This window comes from Temnothorax americanus, unplaced genomic scaffold, assembly GCF_048541705.1.
Source record: "Temnothorax americanus isolate GAGA-0224 unplaced genomic scaffold, ASM4854170v1 Scaffold59, whole genome shotgun sequence".
NCBI classification, from domain to species: domain Eukaryota; kingdom Metazoa; phylum Arthropoda; class Insecta; order Hymenoptera; family Formicidae; genus Temnothorax; species Temnothorax americanus.
The window spans coordinates 501,904-528,873 of record NW_027509741.1 but is presented as its reverse complement, the minus strand read 5'-3'; the positions used below and the strand labels follow the sequence as shown (position 1 = coordinate 528,873).

Sequence of the window (26,970 nt, the reverse complement as noted above, 5' to 3'; positions counted from 1 at the left end):
GACCCTTCTAATCTTTGGCTCTTTCCCCAGTACCTTCTCTGCTACCCGTATCATCATGCCCCTCCTTTCTTCCGCGTCCCTTCCATCCAACCCTCTCCATACTACATTCTTCTTTCTTCTCTTCTTTTGCTCTCTCTCTTCCTCCAGCCTCTTTACTCTCTCCTTTAGTCTCCTCGCCTTCTCTTCCTCTTCTTTCCTCCTTCTCTCCATCTCCTCCCTCACTCCTTCTCCTTTCTCCCTACCTTTCCTCTTCTCCAAATCCTCACTTCACTGCTTCTCCAGTCTCCAGCCTTCCCCTTGACCAAGCCTCCTCTCCCTCTCCTTCCTTTCCTCTTTTTCCTCTCTTTCTTTCCTTTCCTTTTTTCTCCTCACTTCCTCCTCCTTGTCTTCTACCGCCCTCCGCGCTCTATTCCTCTCTTCTGTCCCCTCCTCCTCCCTACTCTTCTCTTCCTGTCCTCCCTTGCCCTCTTTGGCCGTCCTTTCTTCTCTGTAGCCTCTGTCTTCCTTCTCCCTGCTCGCTCTCCCTTCTGTTTCCTTTTTATTCTCATCCTTCCTTCTCCCCCCTTTTTCCTCCCCCTGTGTATGTCCTCTTGCCGCGTACCTGTTCTCCTCCTCCTTTCTCCTATCTTCCTCGCTGGCCACCTCCTCCCACCAGTCTCTTCCCCACCCCTTCTCGCTCCAACCTCCCTCGCTGCCTTCCGATCCATCCTCCTCCGTCATCTCCTTTCTTGCCACTCCCCTGTTACTCCTCTTCGTCCTTGCTGGTTCCTTTTCCCTCCCTCTCCACCCGTTGCTCTCATCTGTCTCTCTTTCCTCCTCCTCATCCTGCTCCTCGCTTTCCTCGCACCGCCAGCGCCCCTCCTCTAGCCTCTCCAACCTCACTCCAATCTCCTTTAATTTCTTCCTGATGCCTTTTCCTTCCCGTCTTATTTCTTCCCTGATTTCCTGCCCTATCTTCCTGACTTCTTTCCTGATCTCCTCCACCCACTCTGTCTCCTCCGACCTTTGCCCCATCCCTGCCATCGTCTCTTTTCCTATCCAGTCTTCCTTCCGCTCCTCCACGGTTTTTCTCCTTCGCATCTCCCTTACACCTTTTCCTTTCACCTTCCGTATACCTTCCTCCTTTACACTTCCGAAAACAATGTATAAATTTTTATCAAAATGAGAGTAAATAAAAGAATTGTACTACCTTACTTGAGTGAAAAATACAATGCGATACAAAATTAGAAAAAATAATTTAAAAGTGTGCAAATTAGAAAGTTGCACATTACTTCCGTGGAAGAATTAACTAACCAATTGAACCAAATAGAAATAAAAAATATCCGCAATTAGTAGAGATCATTTTAGTAAAAACATTAATTATTTAATTGATTTTTGTAATAATATATCATTAATTAGTATAACAAATATTAGTCACAATAAAACTTATCACAATAAAAAAATGGTGCAAGTAGAAATTTGCACATTGCTTCCTCATAGTTTTTAAGTGTCCAAATAGAAACTTGCACATTGCTTCTTTACAATTTTTAAGTGTGCAAGTAGATACATTGCTTTCTCATAGTTTTTAAGTGTGCAAGTAGAAACCTACATATTGCTTTAGTTTTTAAGTGGGCAAGTAGAAACTTGCACATTACTTCCTTACAATTTTTAAGTATGCAAATTATAAATTTGCACATTGCTTAATCAACATTTTATTTTGCTCATAAAGCTTCCTCTATGAGGAAGCCAAATTAATAAATATCTGCTAATAATTATGCATAAAAAAATTTATGAGCAAAATAAAATGTTGATTAAGCAATGTGCAAATTTATAATTTGCATACTTAAAAATGGTAAAAAAGTAATGTGCAAGTTTCTACTTGTCCACTTAAAAACTAAAGCAATGTGCAGGTTTCTGAAGCAATGTGCATGTATCTACTTGCACACTTGAAAATTGTAAGGATTTTCTGGAAAACAGTGCCAAAAGTCTTTTAACTTTTAAAGGATAAGTTTTATTTTTTATTAATGAATAATTTTTTATTAATGGATCAATTTTCGTGAAATCAGTGCCAAAATTTTTCTAATTTTTTGTTGATGATCTTGATGAAACTGGTGCCATAAACCATAAACATTACTTTATTGCATATCCCCATAGGGTTTCGCAATGTAGTCTCCTTTAGTACCCTTCTCCTCTCACTTTAACCCTTAGGACCAACGGCTTAACGTCTCTTTCCGAAAGACGGAGCCCAGTTTGCTCCGCACAAGAGCCTAATCTTGCACGGAGGGGCGCAGCTTTCGGAAAAACTTTCCATGTTTACATGGCTCTAGTGGACTCGAACCTGGTTCCTCAGATTACGAGTCTGCCGCTCTACTACTAGACCACACTGCCGCCCGATGAAACTGGTACCAAAAGGTTACTAATTTTATGGAAATGGCTACTATGGGGTTGAAAATTGGAGGTTTTATGGAGTTCTATTGGTGCTCCTAATTAATGGGTGAGTTTAAGGAGAGGGGAATAGATTTTGAGCCCGCGCTTCGCAAATCTAGTTAATTATACTTCATAAAAATAATTAATATTATTAGATAATATTTGTCTATGATAAATGGAACAATCTCATGGAATATATTTTACGGAAAAACAAAGATAATTCAAAATTATTGTAAATTTTAGGTTAGAATTCTTTTCGTTTTTCCGTAAAATATGTCCATGGGAAACTCAGTCATATATAAAAGCGGAACGGAATAAAAGTGATTGGTTATCCCTTACTATACTTCCTTTCCGTTCTACTTTTTCGTTCCGCTATTTCGTCTACGTGGGACTGCACTCTAAGAAGCCGTGAAGTAACCTGACTGCAAAATAAAAGTTTATATACTAACCTTACGCTGTAATTAAGCAATACACACCAAATTTTTTGTTTTAATTTTTAACTTTATGACACGTTGTGCTACGTTGCTGCTTTGTACGTTAAGTTAGTGGTCCAGCAGTCAGTAATTCCACTGCTGTCCGCTAGATTGCTAGATTGTAATACTAATCGATAAAAAGATATTGTGATGGTTCAACTTGCCCGAATGGTTCAATTTACCCAAACTTACTCTAATTCAAAATAGATCTTAAACTTTTTTTTTAAGTCTTTTGTGCCTTGTAAACTGTTGAGTCTGTTTTCTTTTAAAAAAGATAAAAATAATTATCTATTATCTTTATACTACTTTATACCACTATCTTTATACTACTATAATTATCTTGATAACAGGCCTCCATGACTGATAAGTCTTGATGAAGTCGCTTGCTCTGCTCATTGCTAACAGTTTCTACATTTGCTGGAAAAACTCTAAGCGAGAGCTGAGTAAATTCCTTTCCCTGAGACTTTTCAGTGAAAAATTCCCATTCTTTGTAGTTTCTCAAAAAATCAAGGATTAGTTGTTAACATCTTTTTTTGTATCTCCCAAGAAGTCTTTCTTAAAAGATATCCAGGCAGAGAGCTCGTTCAGTTAAGTGACTTTAAAATTCATTATTTTCTTTAAGTCTTTAAATTTGAGAACTAATAATAAACATGCCTTCCTTTAGCTTGGCCTGATTTATTTGCGGAAAATAGTTATATAAATACTAAAAAGTTGTCCGGATTGTTTAAGCGCTTTTGCAAAGTTTTCATATAAGATCGAGTTTAATATGAAGCAGTATAGGTACTATAAATAAAGCGCGCAATCACCTAACGTTTTTTATATACGTGTAGAGGCGAGTTAATTTTAGACATCTGGAAAGTTCCAGAACTTTCTGGATCGTTTAAAATAATATTCTTATTTTTTATAAAGTTATAAATAATTTCTATTTATTAGTCATAATTCGCTTTATTGCCAATAGAGCCTGCATGCGAATGTCGTCATTCAATTTCAACAATGATAGTAGTAGGAAGTGAATAGATACTGTGTACTATATCTACATACATAAATACATATCCCTCTATCTATATACATAGATCTACGGCGTCCGAGCCAAAACAACATATGTAACTTGAGAATTAACGCTGAGAGCCAAAAAACAGTAATTTTTGTTTATTCTCAACTTTTAATTTCAATACACACATGCTTACTTAAAAGTCTTGTTTGTTGAAAAACACAGTAATTCTAAAGATTAAGATTGTAAGCGACATTGTCTGAAAGAAATAATAGAAGAGAAATAATTACTGAGAAGTTTGAGATTATTCAATCATATGTGCGATTCTGTAACCTGTAACCATTACTGTTGGCCCTCCATATTCGTTCTATCGCGCGAGTTCAGAGCAGTTCAGAGAGATACATAATAGTTATTGTAGAATAGATTGTTAGCTCAGCGTTAGCGTATTAGGTTGTTATTTCGGAATCTTAGATTCGAATCCCGTCTCCCGTCAATGTGTTTTCAAAAATGGTAAAACAGTGCGTAATTTTAATTAATATAAAATAGAATATATGCAAAACCACGAATACAAATTAAACTATAAAAATATTAGAAAAAAATAAAAACTATTTGAAAATAAAAAAGAAAAAAAAATTTGTTTTTGTTAAAATATTGCACCGGAATCATTAAGTACTGGTCTTTAACGTAATGGTTACTGTGAAATCCGTACTGGTTACTGGGAGAATGTTTACTGTATAGTAATGCGTAATGGTTACTGTAAGAAAGATTAAAAATTGAGAGTGAGCAAACCTGCCTGGCTTCCTCCTCTAAAAAAAGTAGGTGGGGGAAAAAATCCAAACCGCTTCGAAAGATAAACATATTGTCGAGCAAGTCAAATCTCGTACGGACGTCTCAGATCCAGGTATACATTTGACATAGTCTTTATCTATAGTAAGTAACAATGTTGCCATTATTTATGATAAATGTTGTTTTTGGTCAAAACAACGTCCCTTTAAAAGATTTTTAAACAAATAGTTGTTTCTCTACAGTTTAGTTATTCCCCCCCCCAAAAAAATGGAATTTTGGATGGCGGCCGAAGTTCGGTGGATGATATGAATCTTTTCAACATATTCTACATGTTATATATTACATAAATTTGTAATGAATTATTAAAAAATGTTATATTTGCTACATTAAATATGATTTTATCTTTAATTTTTCATTTATCAACGATTTTACTTACCTAAAATTTACCATTTTGACTCTCCTGAATAATTCAACTTTTTTGAAGATATCAATCTGCACTATTTTTTTTGAACATTTACTTCTGAAGTAAAAAACCTTAAAAAAAATTTTTTATACTACTTAGAAAAAAAATTACAAAGGCCGTAGCCAGATAAGAATTTAAGGAACAATGTGCCCCCACACGGATCATGCTCATTTTTTTCCCTCTGATTGCTATCAGTGTCACTTACAATTTAGTCAAGTATTAGCCCTTAATATTAAATCGTTTTGGTGTAAAAAATTAAAATAAAAATAAAAATTACGAAAATAATTCCTATCTTTTGATCGGCTTAACCAATTTTGATGAAGTTTTAATATGTTGTAGATATCATTGAGACACATTTGTGGAAAATTTGGGAAAGGTTTCTGATAACAGAAACATTGAGAAAAAAAGTAAATGTTCTTGCTTTTTTTAGTTTCAATATTTTTCTGGCACAATTATAAAAAAATTTGTATAGAATCTTGGAGTAGTTTTCTATCAGACATAATTTTTATTGAAGCAATAAAATGGGTAGGCGGTACTTTTAAAAAATAAAGTATCCTTTTTTATTTTTTTAAAATATGATATGCTTTTGGTACGATGTACGATTGCCATATATTTTATGTAGAATTTTGGGATAGTATTTTACAACAAGTAATTTTTTTGAACCAATAAAATAGGTAGGCAAAAGTTCAAAAAAATAAAATATTGTTTTTTATTTTTTTAAATTATGATATGCTTTTTGTACCATTGCTATATTTTTTTGTGAACTTTTGAGACGGTATTCTACAACAAGTAATTTTGCTTCCTCATAGAAGAAGCTTTGTTTTCGTGAATTTCGTATATGAACCTTCGATTGCGTTTAAGTTGGGTTTAGTCAACCAAATTTAAAAAAAATTATATATGAAACAGAGATAGAAGAAACCAACGAAGAGATTGGTTTTTGAGTTTTTTCTGCCAATATGTTCAGATTGTTGTATAAAACGTCGAAATATCGCCTAAAAAAAATGTCCGTATGTGTGTGTGTGTGTGTGTGTGTGTGTGTGTGTGTGTGTGTGTGTGTGTGTGTGTGTGTGTGTGTGTGTGTGTGTGCGTGTGTGTGTGTGTGTGTGCGTGTGTGTGTGTGTGTGTGTGTGTGTGTGTGTGTGTGTGTGTGTGTGTGTGTGTGTGTGTGCAGATTTAATGTCTGTGGTTGCTCTAACTTCCGCAAATATTGAGATATTGGGCTGTTTTTTTTTTAATCGATAGAGTATCGTTCAAGGAAGGTTGGTATTGAATTTGGCGATGATCTGTAAAGGGGTTCTTTTTTAAAAAAATTTTAAATTTTTTTAGAAATGTCCGTGGTTGCTCTAATTTCCGCAAATTTGGAGATATCGATCTATTTCTAATTTTATTATATTTTTTATTCTTTTCTACCCCTATTTCATATATAATTTTTTAAGATTTGGTTGATTAGACCCAGCTTTATACGCGATCAAAGGTCCATAAATTTTATCGTATATAAAGCTAAGTTTAATCAACCGAATTTAATAGAATTATCTATGAAATAGGGATAGGAAAGACCGAAGTAAAAATTGTTTTTTGAGTTTTCGATGCCAATGTGTTGCTTATGTTCGAAAACGTCGAATTTAAATTTTTTGAGGATCGGTTTTGAGGATTGGCTATCAATTGAATAACTTAGGGTAGATTAAGGCGAATCGGATTAATATAAGTTGTAAGACAATTTTCGTTAGTGTTTTATTTTAAACGAGCAATTTTGTCGTGTTAATTAGTAATTCGATTTGCCTCGGTCTACCTTATACATTTTTTAGGCAGAAATCGGTAACCCTTTCACTAATCTTCGCCAAATTCGAAACAACCTCCCTTTAATGATATCTTATATATAAGATTACGTGTATGATTTGTACACTTTTTAGGCAAAAATTGGTAACCCCTTCACCGATCATTGCCAAATTCAACACCAATATATCTTTAATGATACTCTATCCATAAAAAAAGTGTGCAAGTAGAAACTTGCACATTGCTTCCTCATAGTTTTTAAGTGTGCAAGTAGAAACTTGCATTGCTTCCTCTATGAGGAAGCCAAATTAATAAATATCTACTGATAATTATGCATACAAAAACAGGCTTCCTCATATGGAAGAAGCAATGTGCAGGTTTCTACTTGCACACTTTTTTGAATCAATAAAATGGGTAGAAGATACTTTAAAAAACAAAATATATATTTTTTTAATTATCATAGTTTTTTGGTACTATCGTCATATTTTTGTTTAGAATCTTGGAATGGAGTCCTACAACAAGTAGTTTTCCGGAATCGATTAAATAAATAGGTGCAGGTACTAAAAAAATAATAAAATAAAGTAAATTGAAATAATTATAAAAGGATAAACTATAATCGTATATTAAATCAAATGTTTATTAATGAAGTACACACATACACATACACGTACACATACACTCAAAATAATGAAGTACACATACACATTTGTTCACATAATCACTCTCATACTATTATTTACGCTATTTATAATTATATTCATATGGATGGACTAAACTTCATCATTATCTTCATTAATAATAGGCATGATATGCAGTCTGTTTTAAATATATTTAAATATAAAAAAATATTTAAATATGAACGTATGTGTATGTGTACTTCATTAATAAACATTTGATCTAATACGATTATAGTTTATCCTTTTAATATTATTTCAATTTATTTTTTTTTGTTTTATTATTTTTTTAGTACCTGCCCCTATTTATTTCATCGATTCCGGAAGATTACTTGTTGTAGGATTCCATTCCAAGATTCTAAACAAAAATATGACAATGGTACTAAAAAACTATGATAATTTTGAAAAAAATATTTTGTTTTTTTAAAGTACTTTCTACCCATTTTATTAGTTCAAAAAAATTACTTGTTGTAGAATATCGTCTTAAAAGTTCACAAAAAATATAACAATGATACAAAAAGAGCATATCATAATTTAAAAAATCAAAAAAAAAAATTATTTTTTTAAACTTCCGACTACCTATTTTATACTTGTTGTAGAATACTATGTCAAAATTCTATATAAAATATATGGCGATTGTACTAAAAACATATCATATTTAAAAAAAATAAAAAAAAAAATTTTATTTTTTAAAAGTACCGCCTACCCATTTACTGTTTTAAAAAAAATTATGTCTGATAAGAAACTACTCCAAGATTCTACAAAAATTTTTTCGTAATTGTGCCAGAAAGATATTGAGAGTAAAAAATAGCAAGAACATTTATTTATTTATTTTATCTATGTTTCTGTCATCAGAAACCTTTTCCTAATTTTCCACAAATGTGTCTCAATGATATCTACAACATATTAAAACTTCATCAAAATCGGTTAAACCGATCAAAAAATATAAATTATTTTCGAAATTTTTATTTTTATCTTTTACACCAAAACGGTTTGATATTAAAGGCTAATATTTGACCAAATTGTAAGTGACACTGATAGCAATCAAAGGAAAAAAATAAGCATGATCCGTGTGGGGGCACCTTGATCCTTCTTATCCGGCTACGGTTTTTTTAAAGAAATCCATCTCTTTAATTTCTTTATATTTATTCAAGTTTATATATATATATATATATATATATATATATATATTAAAAATAAGATATTAAATCAATGATTTTTGTCAAAATGACTATAAATTCGTCAACTACAATGTAGACAGATGTTTTGTGAATTTTTTCAAATTTTTTAAAATACTTTAAGGTAGGAAAAATAACGTCGGACGCGACAGACCCACATATGCGGTATAAAGATCCGAAAAAAACTAGGTGGGGAGGGATGTTAATAATTTATTTATGCATCTTTTTTTCTTATTTTTATGCTTATATATAGCTAAGTTGTCGAGAAATTCTCAATATTACCAGCTTGAAGTTATATAAAATATCATTATAATAAACGCTGTTATCTCGAAATGAAGAGAGGGGGAATGCTATACTAGGCATACAGATATATTTAGTCTCAGTTCTGATTGAGAGACCACGCGAGAAGTTTTGCGCTACAATGTTAAGTCGTGTCATTTTCCTTGTTTGTTGTATTTTAATGAGTGATCTCGTTGCAGCGTCGAAACCATTGTCGATTTTAGTGATACAGAATATTCCGTTGCCTAGCCACCACGTCTGGACGGAGTATTTGGTTAAAGGGCTGCTTCGCAGAGGTCATCATGTACACGCAGTGAGCATACATGAGACTAAGGTCAAGGGTAAACTCGCGCAGAATTTGACGTACGCCGTAAGTAGATATTGTATGAAACTGGAAGACATTCTGAGAGATATAAATCGATTATTTGCAAATTATAAAACAAATAAAAAAGATATACATATAACTTTTTTATTTTAAAATATTGTTTTCTATTTTACGTACAATCTTTTTTGGAGATCTTAATTTATTATATTTTTATATTAGCCCAGTCAAATATATATATATATATAACGATATCGGAATTATGTTCATATAAAAAATAAGGGTTATAAAATTCTCTACAAAAAAGTTGTATACATTTTTTCCGTATTTATTTTATCATTAAAGTATTGTATTTTAAGGTAGTACATCGGTAAACTCATTTTCTTAGAAATCTTGTAAAATTTGGACAGTATATTAATGTAAGCGCACGCTCTACACACATGTGCAATTAGAAAAAGATTGATGGAAGTAAAAAATAAAACTTTTTACATGTATTATAGAACGAAAACAGCTTCCGATATCACGTTTTTAATTGTAGAGATCAAACTACTCTTACGGTTTTAATCAAAAATCAGAAGACGATAAAAGAGACTTGAAAGAATATTCTTACAAAAATACAAGACCTTTGATCGTCTAGTTTCGAAGCAATTGATACATGAAGTACACAATTTTTATTAGCGGATTTGACAACTAACTTTTGAAAATCTAATAGCACACATGTCTATATGTATCTATACATATGAGATTTTTACACACACATGTATAATGCGGTCACTCCCAGCCAAATACTATATATTGATCATTTGTCTATCAACTTTTTGACAGTATTGTCGGACAAACTACTTTAATAATTAAAATAGATACGGAAAAAATGTATAAAACTTTTTTGTAGAGAATTTTATAAACTTTATTTTTTATATAAAACGTATTTCCGATATCGCTAATGATTAGCGCGATATAAGTAAAAAACTAAATTGGAGCGCCATTTTTCCAAAATGACGGCTCGAGCGCAACAGATTGAGTTCAGGACTTTTAGTATGTTTAATAGTACGCCTGAACAAACATCTTTGCCAAGTTTCAAAACTTTATCAGTTATTTTCCTTTAATTTTCCCTATTTGACTGGGTTATACCTATATCCTCTCTTGTATAACGAAAAGTAGGGGAAGCCCGGGCAGCCCGGATGTGTTAATTATTATAAGGTTTGACAAAAAAAAGATACAGGAATTAAGATCAGAAACTTTTTTTATTCTAATATAATATTGTCTCAAAAACTGTTAAATAAAATAAAATAAAATAAAAAAGTTAAACATTTAAACTTTTTTGCAATCAAAAATTAAAGCAAAAGAAACTGTCCGCTTTGCTCGACCTCGCCTGGGTAAAGCGGGGTCACTGGGACCGGTCCATTTCGTTTGGTCTGTTTTACGTTTGTACTGAAAAACCATCTTGAAACAGAAAAAAACAGCAGTCACAATCTGGCCCGTAATATTCTATTCTTATTTCAAGACCGTCTTAAGTAAGATGATCTAAAGATGGTAATACGCGTACGGCTCTGTGATTGGTTTATGACACTTTATGACATCTTAACCCTCAGTTACCTCACCAGGGTCTAAAAGACCCTGCACTCGCGCCCTTTTTGAACGCGCAATGGTGGGAATTCCGGACCTGTGGGAGGGGGGGGGGGAAGTTTGAAGGTTTTAGCACTAGCCTGGCCACTTGCGAGAGTCAATTCGGTCGAAGCAGCCACGGCAGAAAGTGAGAAGTGAGACGATAGGGTCACTCAGACCCTGGTGAGGTAATAGCGTGACAAAAATGATTTTTGTCAAAATACAAGTAAATAAGTAAATCTTATTAAAAACAGTGTATTTATGCAATATATATATATATAATGATAGAAAAAATATTCTGTGTTGTATAAAAAGTAAAATATTGGATTTTATTTGTTTATATACAGAATCAAATAATATCTAGTACCTATAGCTTAGCGTCAAGATATTAATTTTACGGCAGCTGCGACATTCTCAAGAATTCTAGTAAATATTTACAAAATTTTTTTAACCGAAACTGTTTCATTTCTTTCATTATAAAGATTATTATTATTATACAGTAATGGAGACAAGGGCCGGTATTTATAATCAGATCTTATTTCAAGACCGTCTTAAATAATATCTTAAGATGCTAATAAGGCTCTGTGATTGATTAATGACATCTTAAGATTGTACTTAAGATGGCCTTAAATATAAGAACCGACTATGAATACCGGCCAAGGTCTCGCACTCGGTCAACGGCCAATGTCGTACAATCCCATGTGTAACAAACATGTCGCAAAAGTATGCAGCACTTGCGCGTTGCAATATAATTTTTTTTCAGGTGTCTATTTTTTTATAAATAAAGTATTTTTTCATGCATTTTTATTGCATGTTTTAAATCCAAAGGAATGGAAAAATAGAAACAAGGAATAGGAAAAAATCTTTATAACGGGAACAGGATAAAACAGGTTTTAACGCGTCAATTTTTTTTGTGTAAGATTAAATATCTGTAAAAGGAAAAATATTAAACTATATATTTTTATTTATTTATATATAAAAATATAATACATTAAAATTTTAAAATTATTTATAAATAAATTTGTATGGATAAGCGGATAAGCTAATAAATTTGTATGGATAAAAAAGACAGAAAGTCAATAAGATAATGAACTAAAAAGGAAATTAAACAAAGAAATATATGGAAAGATGGAAAGACGTAGAAATTTGATATTTAAAATACATACTTTTTTTTTTGTCTCTCTCTCTCTCTCTCTCTCTCTCTCTCTCTTTCTCTTTCTTATAATATATAAATATTCTTTTTCTTCTCTCTCCTCTTTCTGTTTTTTCCTTGCGATTTGTTTTTGATCGATGACATATAATCAACTTATCCTACATATAACATATTTCATTAAAAACTGATCGACCGCGAGCGATTAATGACGTCACTTCGGCAATTCGAGCAATTACACGATTCTTATTTATGAATTATCTCATGACAAATCGAGCAATAACACGATTCTTGTATAAAATAATCAAAGTAAAAAAAAAGAAAGATAGAGAAAGTCAATAAGTAATGAAATAAAAATTATTATAAAAAACTTTTGTAATTAAAAAATTATATATTTTATAGTACTCTCCGCAAAATTCTACCCCTGTTTCATATACAATTCTTTGAGATTTGGTCAATTATTTCCTTAAAAAATTGGAAAAATTTCTGATACCGGTTTCCCAAAAGATCGGTAACGAAAAATTATACATTTTATAGCAACCCTCTGGAAATTCTACCCCTATTTCATATACAATTCTTTTAAATTCGGTCAATTATTTCCGGAAAAATTGGAAAAATTTAGGTACCGGCTTCTAAAAAAATCGGTAACGAAAATTATACACTTTATAGCATTCCCCGGAAAATTCTACCCCTGTTTCATATATAATTCTTTGAGATTCGGTCAATTATTTCCCGAAAAATTGGAAAAATTAGAAAAAATATAATGAGTCATAAATCCTCAGAAAGTTTCAGATATTGAGCCGGCTTTTTATTTTCAAGATATGGAGGGTCAAAGTTGGTTGCGTATTCGCTGTTTTAAAACGTTGAAATGGAAACTTACATAATAATAGGTTTAAAAAACGTATTTGTTCGCTGTTATGTGATTATATACAGGTATACGCGAATATATGTTAGTATAAATGTGATTAGAGTGAGTCCCCTCGCCTCTCACTTTCGGGGTGCTTGATTAGAGTGAGTCCCCTCGCCTCTTTTTTTTTCAAAGCCGGCTCAATCTGAAACTTTCTGAGGATTCAAACTCATTATAGACTATCATTTAGTACCAAGTAGAAGTCTAAATTTAAGGGTGAAAAAAGACAAGGGTGAATTAGGCTATTTTTGGCCTGTTTTTGCGGTTACTCTTTCAGTACCAGCGTACCAGCTTCCAAAAAAATTGGTAACGAAAAATTATACACTTTACAGCACTCCCTGGGAAATTCTACCCCTGTTTCATATACAATTCTTTGAAATTTGGTTGATTATTTCCCGAAAAATTAGAAAAATTGGTTTTCAGAAAATTGGTAGCAAAAAACTATACACTTTATGGCATTCCCCGGAAAATTCTACCCCTATTTCATGTATCCTTGATAAAAATTCGGTCCACTAACGAATGAGTAATTCGCGGTCAGACAGACAGACAGACAGACAGACGGACAGACGTCCGGTACTTATATATATAGATAAAACCCTTGTATCTTTTTTTTAGTCAGTACTAGGTACGTCAATTTTAAAAACAAATTTTTTCGCTTTTTTAGAAGAACACGCTTTCTTTTTTTTTTAAATAACATTTACATTTTTTAATTTGGAATAATCTAACCCACACAGTCTTATAGATTTTTAAAAAATGTATTGATTAAAAAAAAGACGTCAAATTGATGCATTTGTCTTAAGGCGGAATTCCACTGAGGCAACACTAAGCGACATATGTAGTATGTCATCTAGTGTCGCCTATTTTTGATGCGCGATTTTAAACTGTGCCACAAACTCGATGTCGCACGAGAAATTTGTCGCCCAATGTCGTATGCGCCTTGTCATTTGTGTTCGTAGTATGCGGCTTAATCAATTTCATTGAAGCAACATCAGTATCGTGCGCCATGTCATTGGAAACGGTAGCAGCAGCTGCTTATTTGGTAATAGCGTTAAGTGGCAAAAGGAAAAAACGAAGAAAACCAAGGTGGTGGAGAAGAGAACTCTATTTATTGGGAGTCGAAAATCTGAAAATGAATTTTTTTATAAATTGGTTGCGGACGATAGCGCTTTATTTAAAAACTTTACGCGGATGAGTAGAGAAGATTTTGGATTTTTGTTGAATTTGGTTACACCAATTATAAGAAAATCGGACACCAACTTTCATGATGCAATACCGGCTGATGTGAGATTATTATTGACATTGAGATATTTAGCCATTGGCGACAGCTATCCTTCACTTATGTATATCTGTTCCGGATCTCTGAGCCAAGTATTTCACGAATTATTCCAGAAGTATGTAGAGCTTTGATCAACGTTCTACGTGATTTTGCAAAGGTAAGAACTAAATTTATTATTATTAGACGTACCAATTCCAATTATTACATTTATTTGTCACTATTTTATAATATTATTTATGCAAAAAATCACAAATTTTATCGTTTATATTGTCCATATTTAAATTCTCAGTCAACATGTGAAAAAAGCCGGAATTTCTTGTTGTGCATTGTCGGTAGCCTCAGAAATCTCTGAGTAAAGTGAAGAGGGAGGACGTGTTTTATCGCTACTTTTTTTGTAATCATGAGAATTAAAAGTACTGGACAAATTCTCATCATTGAATTTACCCATTGCTGCGTTAAATAATATATTATTCAATAGATGCTTTACAATAGTTTGTACTCTAGGCGTAAGCTTTCGCAGTTCATTTCCAACATGTTCTCGGTACGTTGCACACTCATCTCTCTGAACTGCACGTTTTAGAATAGCATACGCTTTTTCTTTACGATCTGAGGGGGATGCCGAATGCTGTTTCCTCATTTTTTTATTACGGGGAAAAAAAGTTTGATTTCCTTCTCCATTGTTCGATCGTTAATTCCCATCACGTTGATTGTGAGATACATCGAGTGTTACTTGAGTATCTTGAGTATCTGCAGTATTTTGAATATCTTGAATATCTGAAACTAAGTCATCTTCTTCTTACAAAAATAAAAACATACTAATATCAAATACAATACTGGAGTATAAATATAATCACTAACTAGATAAACTAAAATTGCTATTGCATTTTTCCAGATTCCCTGCACAGAAGACGAGTGGAGGAAGATTGCAAAAGATTTTGAAGTTTCGTGGAATTATCCACACTGTGTCGGAGCTTGTGACGGAAAACACATCGTGATCCAAAACTCAAAAAACAGTGGCAGTAATTTTTTTAACTACAAAGGAACCTTCAGCATTGTTTTGATGGCCATTGCAGACGCCATTGCAGACTATTGTTTTACGTACGCCGATATTGGTTGTCAAGGCAGAATTTCAGACGGAGGAGTGTTTCGTGAAACAACGTTTTACAAAAAAATGTTGAAAAACAATCTGGGATTACCACCCCATGAACCTCTTCCTGGAAGTAATAAGTTATCGCCCTATGTTCTAGTGGCGGATGATGCGTTCCTCTTGCAAATACACATTATGAAACCTTTTCCCGGCTACCATAAGAAGGGCTCTTGTAAAAGACATTACAACTATAGACTTTCACGTGCTCGCAGAATAGTGAAAAACGCTTTTGGATTGTTAGCATCAGTCTTTCGTGTCTTTAGAAGACCAATAATGTTAAATATGGAAAATGCTGAGATTATCACAACAGCATGCATTTATCTGCATAACTTTTTAAGAAAGAGTACAACTTCGAGAGCACTATATTCACCTCAAGGAACTTTTGATACTGACACACGAGATAGAAACATTATTCCGGGATCATGGAGGTCAATAACGCAAGACGACACTGGTATGGAGAATTTAAAACGCGGTAGAGCACAGAGGTCAACTTTGGAAGCCAAAGAAGTGAGGGACGAATTTATGAGGTACTTTACATCAGACGAAGGACATGTACCGTGGCAAGATCATTACTGATAATTTAATAAAGTTGTAATAAAATAAAATATAAAGAAATAAATATATATAAACTTACCTCAGAATTTTTTTCATCACTCATAGTTGACATGGTTTTTCTTGGTACATCAACATTTAGCAAGAAACTCAATAGTTCATAGGCAAACCATTTTCCCTTCTTAAAGGATGAACCACTTTTTTTTAAATTTTGCAATTTTTTTTGTTTGCGATGAAAAGCTGTCCGCAAATTCTTGATTTTTTTTTAATTTCAAAAACACTGCAATTGTATTTACTTGCGAGCTGCTTTAGCTTGTCATTTTTCAACGTGTTATTTTTATAATCGGAACTTTTGTTGTCCCATAATTCCGGCAAATTATGATAATCTTCAATAAATAATGTGGTTTTCTCGATATTCCACTCCATGTCGCTTGCTACAAGCCGCACCGATCCATTGACTGTCGGATAACCGACGACAACTTTCAACAATCTGAATCTTGTTGAAAGATGGCGTATGCGACCGGCAACACCAATCACAGTGTAGCATGCTACACTGTCGCATGTTACATGTTGCTTTATGTTGCTTCGGCTGAAAGACTCCATGTTGCATGCGTCATTGCCGCATGCGACATGTTGCCCAAATGTTGACTTAGTGGAATTCCGCCTTTAAAGATACAAGCTGGAGAAGACGCCAGGGTCTCTTAGACCCTGGTAAAATAATATCGGAATGTAAAAACGTAAGGTAACTGAGGGTTAAGATTGTACTTGAGACAGTCTTAAATATAAAATCTGACTCCCCAATAGCACGATATATTGCAGCAACATTGCAGCAATATTGCCACATTGCACTTGCAGCGTAAAATTGCAGCAATCTTGCAGCAATATTGCCACATTTGCATTTGCGGTGTAAAATTGCAGCAATATTGAATACCATATTGTGGCAATCTAGCAGTAATATTGCTGCAAGGTAAAACTGCAACATATTAAAAGACATATATATACATATACGTACGTATATTATATATTATATGTACCAATATAGTAAAATGCATTTACGTACTGCTTCTATGTACATATAATAGATATACATATAATAGATATAATGTCCTTATTAAAAATTCGTGCAGCTATATACTCTTTTATTTAAACTGAATTTGTTTCTTAAGATGATTTTTGAAAAATTATATATTTGCGCTGGTTGTGACATATGTAAACTATACATAACACTTACATCAAATTAAGAAGTAGTCTACCACGTAAGACAGTTAGCTTATGATCCAGAGGTCCCGAGGTCCCGAGTTCGAATCCCACCAAGGTAAGTGTGTTTTTCAAATACGAGAAAATATTTATAATCATAGACTGCATTTTAAGAAACAAATTCAGTTATAAAATAGTAATAAAATTTCGAAAAAACAAATTTTTTTTATGCCGGGTGAATATTGGAAATGTAGTGCCACAACATTGCTGCAATATTGCAGCAATATTGCGCAGGGTAGGACATAGATAGATTGCTGCAGCATTGCTGCAATATTGCTGCAATATATTGTGCTGTTAGGGTATGAATATCGGACTATGAATACCGGGCGAAGAGGATATAGTTCATCCGCTTTGCTCCCATCCAATTTGTCCAAAAGACCTACTTAATTGGCGCGAACTTGGAAAGGTTAAAATAAGTATGAGCAACAAGTAAAAAATTTTAAACTCTAATAGAGTTTTAAAAACATATAATTTTAATTTAAAAAAAAAAAACATTTACAGAGTGGTTAAGGAACAATTACTACTAATAATCAAGCTACGTACCTTAGTAAAGTCGCAAGAAAACACACAAAATTTATTTTTTCCTCATAAAAAACTTACGAGAGCAAACATATGTTCTTTCGCACTGCCATGGCATCGGCGACCGGTCGTTCCCTCTTCCTGCTAGAGACTCATAGCGCTATCTAATATGAGCGAAAAAACAGTCTATCCGCAATGCCTAGGGCGTTCGTTTAGCCCGGGCTTCTCCTACTTATTATTTTCAGGTTTTCGATGATCTGATGCAAACTTATGACGAATCCGAGGATCATAATCCAGTTGAATGGGAAAAGTTCAACAGTCCACTATATATGATATATTTTTTGTATCAGTTTTACATTAACGGATGTGACACACTGATAAAAACTAAAACAGCGAAAGAGCTTTTGGAAATGACTAAATCTGTTGAGTTTGACGTTATAGTACAGGATATTAGTATATCTCATTGTTTCTACGGATTATGGGAGGTAAAGCAATCATTAATTTATTTAGTCTATTTTTAAACTGTGCAAGCAACTTAGCAAAGTTGTCTTATAAATCAAGTAAGTTTTGCGTAACAAATTGAAAGTGCTTAGTTATCGCTAATATATCAGCGAATCTTAGCTTCTTTTATCATTTGTTCAAAACAATGTATTGAAATGCGATTTCATTATATTTTTTCAACACGCAAAATGTGAAAAAATACGTGAAAAATGTAACCGTCTCTATACAGATATACAGGGTGTTCGGAAATTCAACCGCCAAGCTTTTAAGAGATTGTCGGAGGCATTATAAAGATCATTTTTTGCAAATAGATTTGGGGTTGGAAACGTGTCGTTACATCGCTATAACGACATCGGGATAATCAGCGGCAAAAGGCTTTAAGGTGAAATCAAAGACGATTCCGGCGTGTCCGCCAGTCCGTGGTTCGGAGCTATCGTCTGTGCCATGCAAAGATCATGGGGGACGACACACCTACTCTATCAAGACATCTTCTTGCATAACATCGCTTATAAGCAGTAGCGATGTATAACGACACGTTTCCGATCCCAGGTCTATTTGCAAAAAATGATCTTTATAGTGCCTTTGACAATCTCTTAATTGAAAGCTTGTCGGTTGAATTACCGAACACTGTATAGGTTAACAACCGGGAAGTTACTGAAACTATGTAACATATAAGTAAAGAGACCAAAATGAGTTAAACATTATACTATAGAAAAGAATCGAGCGTATTCCGTTTGACTACATAACGATTGGACACTGTTCAATTTAACGCTTAATTGGATACGTATATAGGTATACAGTGAGTGCAAAAAGTATTCGTACAAGGGAAATTTTTATTAAAAAGCCTTATTTGTAGAAAATGAACATTAATTAGCAGTTTATTAACAAAGCATATATAATAGATGGTACATTTTTTAAAATTATTTAAACAAAAAATATAATAAAACAAATATATTATTCTAATAATAAACAAAAATAAAAAGAATTATATTATTTTAGTACACAAAAAGTATTCGTACACTTCTTTTTAATTTATATAATATATTAATTTAATATTTTGTATATATGAGAGAGAGAGAGAGAGAGAGAGAGAGAGAGAGAGAGAGAGAGAGAGAGAGAGAGAGAGAAAGAGAGAGAGAAAGAGAGAGAGAGAGAGAGAGAGAGAGAGAGAGAGAGAGAGAGAGAGAGAGAGAGAGAGAGAGAGAGAGAGAGAGATAACCATTTGGTACACTGTTGGAAAATTTGTGTTAAATATAACAAGTCACATGTCCCAAACGGCCCACTCAAATTTTTGTGTTAATTTAATATAATATGGATGTGTTAAATGGTAACATCGATACTATGTTAAAATATTTCAACAGAAAGGAAAGGTAATTCTAATTGTAATTTGAGGTCAATTATGTGTACAATTAACATAACTTTTATGTTAAGGTAGTCGTCTCGTCAGGGCATGTATTAGATAAAGTTTTCGATTTTGGATTTTATATCAAATTATATGATCAGCTTTGCAGTCGATTTTTTCTGTGGCTCCTTACCGACTATTTACTCTAGAAAATCGATCTCGAAAATCACAAATTTTGCATTACTTCATACAGACGGCCAGAAAAAGAAGGCTCTATCACGGTTTTAATCACATATTTTTCGCATTTTTCGATTAGATGAAGTGAGAAAAAACATTGCTTTTTGTACATTAGATTTCGAAGAATCCGATGCAACCATAAAATATATAGTTTACCGAAGATTTCGCTGCTAATTTTTTAGTTTATTTTAGTGAAAATGCGGTAATCGAGCAGACATTTTTTGGTCGAGGTAAGATTGGGAAGACTTGGCAAGCCGCTGGCTAATCACTGTAGTTGCAGGTTATGAGGCTCGTTTTTCTTAGCCGAATTGGATAGTAATTGACACCCCTGTCATGCGTTTTGAAACCCTTTCTCAGTAATTGTCAAAATTCAATCGAAAAGGAGATGTAACCTCACTTGTAACCTTTCTCGACGACTCGCATGATCAGCTGATCAAAACGGAGTCAAATGAGAAAAATCACATAATTTGGAAAAAGTAACATACTTTGGCACGTATGAAATTTTACACCATACGTCATAAAATTATTTTTCCCTTAGCAAAAATTGCCTGAAATATATTTCTGAACGTGAAAACCTACAAACAGTCACATGACTAGCACGTAGCGAGACGCCTACCTTAAAGTAAAGATTGTAAGATAAAATCAACATTCTTTTTCTGTAAATTTTTATTCCCATTTCTGTTATAAAGCAAAATCAACACTCTTTTTCTGTAAATTTTAACACATTTAATAAATACATTCAAATATTGTGTTACTTTAACATATTTTTTAAATTATTTTAATAATTTTACATTTTAAATTTGTTAAGTTTAATTAACATAGCAGGCTATGTTAAATCTACACATGTATGTGTTGATTATTTTACACAAAAATTTTAACAAGGACTTTTTTTAACAAAACTATACAAAAATTTTCCAACAGTATACGTACTATCACAGTCTGTAGTCGATGCATCGATTGCACTAGGTTTCGCGGTATAGTTGGTGAAATCATTACCATTCTTTTTGAAGAGCGATTTTTGAATTTTTTTTGGTAAGATTGGAAATTTGTCTTTCCCTAATAGCATTTCCAAGAATACTCCATAAATGTTCAATAGGATTGAAATCCGGTAATTGCGGAAGTGTATTACGCAATTGTTTTGGTACATTATATAGAAACCATTGGTTCATGTTATAAGCTGTATGCTTTGGATCATTGTCGTGTTGAAAGATATACTTATCGGCAATTCCCAATTTTTGTGTACTCAGTACTGTCATGAAGATATTTATTCAAAATCTCAATGTACATTTTATGGTCCATTATACCATCAATAATATGCAAATTGCCGATTGCTAACCCCTGTTACCTTCATAAATCTTCAAACAAGCACGGAACCACCACTTTATTTGACTGTGGGTATGAGATTTTTTGGATCGAGTTCTGTATTTTTTTTTTGCTACTTTATACATCTCCCATCATCAGAGGCAAAAATATTAAATTCACTTTTGTTGCTTCCTTATATTGCTTCCTTATAAAGGAAGCTTTGTTTTCGTGAATTTCGTATATGAACCTTCGATTGCGTTTAAGTTGAGTTTAATCAACCAAATTTAAAAAAAATTATATATGAAATAGGGGTAGAAGAAACCAACGAAGAGATTGGTTTTTGAGTTTTTTTTGCCAATATGTTCAGATTGTTGTAAAACGTCGAAATATCGCCTAAAAAAATGTCCGTATGTGTGTATGTGTGTATGTGCAGATTTAATGTCTGTGGTTGCTCTAACTTCCGCAAATATTGAGATATCGGGCTGAATTTTTTTTTAATCGATAGAGTATCATTCAAGGAAGGTTGGTATTGAATTTGGCGATGATCGGTAAAAGGGTTCTGTTTTAAAAAAATTTTGATTTTTTTTAGAAATGTCCGTGGTTGCTCTAACTTCCGCAAATTTGGAGATATCGATCTATTTCTAAATTTATTATATTTTTTAGTCTTTTCTACCCCTATTTCATATATAATTTTTTAAGATTTGGTTGATTAGACCCAGCTTTATACGCGATCAAATACGCGTCCATAATTTTGATCGCATATAAAGCTAAGTCTAATCAACCAAATTTAAAAGAATTATATATAAAATAGGGGTAGAAAATACCGAAGTAAAAATTGTTTTTTGAGTTTTCGATGCCATTGGTTGATTAGACTCAGCTTTATACGCGATCAAAGGTCCATAATTTTCATCATATATAAAGCTAAGTCTAATCAACCGAATTTAAAAGAATTATATATGAAATAGGGGTAGGAAAGACCGAAGTAAAAATTGTTTTTTGAGTTTTCAATGCCAATGTGTTGTTTATGTTAAAAAACGTCAAATTTAAATTTTTTAAGGATCGGTTTCGAGGATTGGCTATCCATTAAATAACTTAGGGTAGATTGAGGCGAATCGGACTAATATAAGTTGTAAGACAATTTTCGTTAGTATTTTATTTTAAACGAGCAATTTTATCGTGCTAATTAGTAATCCGATTTGCCTCGGTCTACCTTATACATTTTTTAGGCAGAAATCGGTAACCCTAATCTAGTACACTAATCTTCGCTAAATTTGAAACAACCTCCTTTTAATGATATCTTATATATAAGATTAAGTGTATGATTTGTACACTTTTAGGCAAAAATTGGTAACCTCTTCACCGATCATTGCCAAATTTAACACCAATATGTCTTTAATGATACTCTATCCATAAAAAAAGTGTGCAAGTAGAAACTTGCACATTGCTTCCTCATAGTTTTTAAGTGTGCAAGTAAAAACTTGCACATTGCATTCTTATAGTTTTTAAGTGTGCAAGTAGAAACCTGCATTGCTTCCTCTATAAGGAAGCCAAAATAATAAATATCTACTAATAATTATGCACACAAAAACAGGCTTCCTCATATTTGAAAAAGTTACTGTATTCCAACATTCTTTAGTTTTATTAATCCTCTATTGTTCTTGTTCAGCAAACGAACATCAGTGCTCATGTGTTAGCTTCGCGCCGCGCTTGTATTATATGTTTGTCACTGTATTATGATATTCTCTCTCTCTCTCTCTCTCTCTCTCTCTCTCTCTCTCTCTCTCTCTCTCTCTTTCTCTCTCTCCCTCTCCCTCTCTGAGAGATGGTTGCTGTCCAGAAAGTTGGAAAACGTCTACAATAATACCGATTCCAAAAGTAGATAAAGCCAAGAAGGCGAGTGAATTTAGGCCTATTAATGTGTTACCTATATTTGAGAAAGTGCTAGAATTAGTAGTAAAAGAGCAAATTAAATTATATTTAGAAAATAATAGTATTATAACTGAACATCAATCGGGCTTTAGAAAACACTATTCATGTGAAACAGCGATACAAACTGTTATAGACGAATGGAAACTGATAGTTAGTGAAGGGAGAATGGTGGGGGTAATTTTCATGGATCTGAAGCGAGCGTTTGAAACAGTAGATAGGGAAAGATTACTAGGAAAATTATATCAATATGGAATCAGAGGTAAAGTTCTTGAATGGTTTAATTCATATCTAACGAATAGAACTCAGAAGGTGAGATTTAATAATAAATGGTCAAAATTAATGGCAACGGAATATGGAGTTCCACAGGGATCTGTATTGGGACCTTTGTTATTTATACTTTACATAAATGATATAATCAAAGTCTGTCCAGAAGAGTGTAAGATAAAAATGTTTGCCGATGATACTTTAATATATGTAGAGGGAGAAAGTAGCGCAGAACTAGAAAGGAAAATGAATTCGATGTTTGTTATAGTAGAGAGAGAGAGAGAGAGAGAGAGAGAGAGAGAGAGAGAGAGAGAGAGAGAGAGAGAGAGAGAGAGAGAGAGAGAGAAAAGTGGATGAATATAAATAAGTTAAAAATGAATGCAAGGAAAACGAAATATATGATAATTAGAAGTGTAAGAAAAGAGCTAAGAGGTAATATTATGTTGACATGCTTAGATGGAACTGAGATAGAGCGTGTCGAAATGATGAAATACCTAGGTATAATGATTGACGATAGGCTTAGATTTAGAGATCACTGTGATTATATGCTAAAGAAAATAGGAAAAAAACGAGTTTTCTTAATAGAATAGGTAGTTATATATCGGCTTATACCAGATGCACGATATATAAGACAATCATAGCTCCTCATTTTGAGTATTGTGCAACGTTACTAATTGACATGAGTGAAACGGAGCTAACCAGGCTGCAAAAAGCGCAAAATCGAGCTATGAGAGTCATACTGCAATGCAATAGATATACCAAAGTGGAGCATATGCTGCAAGCGCTGCAGTTTATGTCCATAAGACAGAGGCTATATTATAATGTGTGTACATTTATCTTTAAAGCGGTGAACAACATGTTACCGGAACAATTAAAAGACCGTCTAGAATTAGTGGGAAAGAACACTGATAGGCAAACCAGACAAACCGGCGATATAGCAATAGTGTTTCGTAGGACGAGAAATGCGCAAAAAAGTATTTTCTATGAAGGAGTAAAAATGTATAACGCACTGCCAGCCGAAATTAAAAGATGCGAAAAACTAAAAATGTTCAAACGTGTGCTAAAAGAGTACGTTCTGTTATATGTATAAATATGTAGTATGTAAAAATAGCTGAGAAAGTTAATAAAGGTCATTCATTCATTCCCTCTCCCTTTCCCTCTCCCTCTCCCTCTCCCTCTCTTTCTCCCTCTCCCTCTCCCTTTTTCTCTTTCTCTCCCTCTCCCTCTCTCTCTCCCTCTCCCTCTCCCTCTCCCTCTCCCTCTCCCTTTTCCTCTCCCTCTCCCTCTCTTTCTCTCTCTCTCTCTCTCTCTCTCTCTCTCTCTCTCTCTCTCTCTCTCTCTCTCTCTAAGGCTCGGATCCGCATTAGAAATCGGCTATATAAGCAAGCAAAACGTTCCAAGAGCTTGCTTGGCTACGCCACCTACAGGCTTTTTCGTAATCAGCTTAACACAGATATTAAACGGGCCAAAAGTGAGTATCAACTCAATTCTATCAAAAACATCAATGATCCAGCAAAACTTTGAAAGGAACTCGCTCGACTGGGTCTTGTAAAATCAGCCTCAGTTTCACCTCTACAGTATTTTACACCTGATCAACTCAATTCTTTTTATGTGTCGATTTCAAATGCTCAGTCGCCTTGCTTGTATGCCGATTTCACTTCTGCCATTGCTCTAGTTACTCGCCCATCTCTACGTCCTGAATTTGTTTTCTCCACCATATCGCCATGTACGATTCTTAGGCTCATTTCTACTGAACCACTTCATTCATATGCGTCGGGCTCGGATGGTATACCGCTTTTCATTTTGCGCATTGCATGGCCCATGATTTCGTCGTGTCTCACTGTTTTATTCAATCATTCGCTTAGATCTTCTTCCTTTCCGTCTCAGTGGAAGCGTGCGCTCATTCGCCCACTTTCGAAGATTCGTATACCTCTGTCCCCGTCTGATACGAGACCAATAGCCAATCTACCCAAACTGTCAAAATTACTTGAAAGGATTGTGGCTTCGCAAATTACAGATTACCTTATAGAACATGATCTCATCAATCCCAGACAGTCTGCATATCGACCTGGTTACAACACTCAGTCAGCATTATTACGGGTATGTGATGACATTAAGGAGGGAATCGAGAATGGGCTTATTACAATCATGATCCTTTTCGATTTTAGCAAGGCGTTTGATACTGTCTCCCATTTTCGCTTACTCATTAAGCTTAAGGAGATCGGTTTTTCTGATGCCGTTCTGACCTGGATATTTTCTTATTTAACTGGCCGTTTTCAAGCTGTGGTTGACGATGCTGGTAACTTCTCAGAGTGGCTAGCTACGTCATCAGGTGTTCCTCAAGGCTCTGTTCTGGGCCCGCTTTTGTTCTCTCTCTTCATCAACGACATTGGAAGTGTCTTGCTGTATGCACTTCATATGTTGTTTGCTGATGACATTCAAATTTATCTTAAGTGCTCACCCGCCAATATTTGTCAAGGATTAGAACTAATCTCTAGAGATGCGAATGCTATTTTTAACTATGCTCAAACTAACGGACTCAAACTAAATCCTGCCAAATCAAAAGTGCTTATCTTTGGAAGTCAAGCTCACATTAGAAATATCGATCTCAGTCTGTTACCGCCTATTACAGTAAACCAAGTACCTCTTCCTTTTGTGAGTGAAGTCAGGAATTTAGGCGTTAATTTTACATCGACTATGTCTTGGAAAAAGCATGTGTTACATGTTTCGCAAAAGGTCCATTATGCGCTGCACAAACTAAAATTTAATAGAAACTCCCTTTCAACTGAATTGAGAGCCAAATTAGTTACTACCCTGATAATCCCTCACATCGACTACTGTTGTCTCGTCTATCATGGCCTGAGCAATGAACTGAATGCCAAACTGCAGAGATTGGTAAACTGCTGCATTCGTTTTATTTTCGATCTTAAATGGGACGATCATATCACGCCGTATAGACGTAAACTGGGTTGGCTCTCAGTTGAGAATAGACGGTTGTTTTTTCTTGGGTGTCTAACGTATCGTATCCTTTTCTTAAATTCTCCATCTTACCTAAATGAGCTTTTCGTGCCTTCTGATCCAGCGCTGAGACGATCCGAGCGCCTAGCAACGTCATCACAAGTATTTCACGTCCCGTCTTGCAGAACTACGACGTACATGCACTCCTTTCGCCTGTTCTCAATACGGTTTTGGCATACTCTTCCTGATAACATTACTTCAGCATCGTCTCTTGCATCCTTCAAGAGCCTTCTCCGTTCGTTTTTATTTGCATCAGAATTTGTCTGATACTTTTATCCTTCTGTATGAATCGCTCGGTGCAATGTTCGCATTATCTAGTCAAATGCTTCTAGTCTGTTGCGTTATACAAATTATCATTTGTTATGTATTGTGTACGTTTATTTAGTTTTAAGTTATACATAATTATGCTTATGCTTTTATCTATGCGTTTCCATTTAGTTTTAAGATGTACATAGTTAGTTTTTGCTTTTACTCTGGTGTTTCTATTTAGTTAGCTACATTTAAGATATATAGTGGAATTGCGACATAATTGCCATCTTGTCTTTGTATTATCTACAGACTGTAACTTCTAATATTATGTCGAATTCTAAGTTTTGCTATTCTGTAATTTTGCCCTATA

At 33.8% G+C, this 26,970-nt stretch overlaps 3 protein-coding genes across 4 annotated transcripts in view; 2 read left to right on the top strand and 1 right to left on the bottom strand.

The window, feature by feature from the left end:
- Positions 1-252: 252 nt before the first annotated feature.
- LOC143904845 (uncharacterized) lies at positions 253-1,122 on the bottom strand. The gene has a single exon (XM_077419806.1). It carries the CDS (start codon positions 1,078-1,080, stop codon positions 268-270), a length of 813 nt encoding a protein of 270 aa, XP_077275932.1. The 5' UTR covers positions 1,081-1,122; the 3' UTR covers positions 253-267.
- A 7,997-nt stretch (positions 1,123-9,119) lies between these two features.
- The window catches only part of LOC143904829 (UDP-glycosyltransferase UGT5-like), a 32,112-nt gene continuing 14,261 nt past the window's right edge, over positions 9,120-26,970 (top strand). Inside the window, exons 1-2 of one of the 2 annotated variants that reach the window (XM_077419789.1) lie at positions 9,121-9,393; positions 18,004-18,243. In XM_077419789.1, coding sequence (XP_077275915.1) covers positions 9,166-9,393; positions 18,004-18,243 — 468 coding nt within the window. In that variant the 5' untranslated portion in view covers positions 9,121-9,165. Of the gene's footprint in view, positions 9,394-18,003; positions 18,244-26,970 lie in introns of both variants that reach the window. The other variant, XM_077419790.1, reaches the window with a different exon arrangement.
- LOC143904830 (uncharacterized) lies at positions 14,289-18,054 on the top strand. Its single transcript, XM_077419791.1, has 2 exons — positions 14,289-14,440; positions 15,176-18,054. The coding sequence occupies exon 2, from the start codon at positions 15,344-15,346 to the stop codon at positions 16,004-16,006; it is 663 nt and encodes a 220-aa protein (XP_077275917.1). The 5' UTR covers positions 14,289-14,440; positions 15,176-15,343; the 3' UTR covers positions 16,007-18,054.

What these genes read in the sequence shown, in the direction of transcription:
- LOC143904830 (XM_077419791.1), top strand. Translation starts at nt 15,344, where the DNA reads ATGGCCATTGCAGACGCCATTGCAGACTATTGTTTTACGTACGCCGAT.
- LOC143904845 (XM_077419806.1), bottom strand. Translation starts at nt 1,080, where the DNA reads ATGCGAAGGAGAAAAACCGTGGAGGAGCGGAAGGAAGACTGGATAGGA.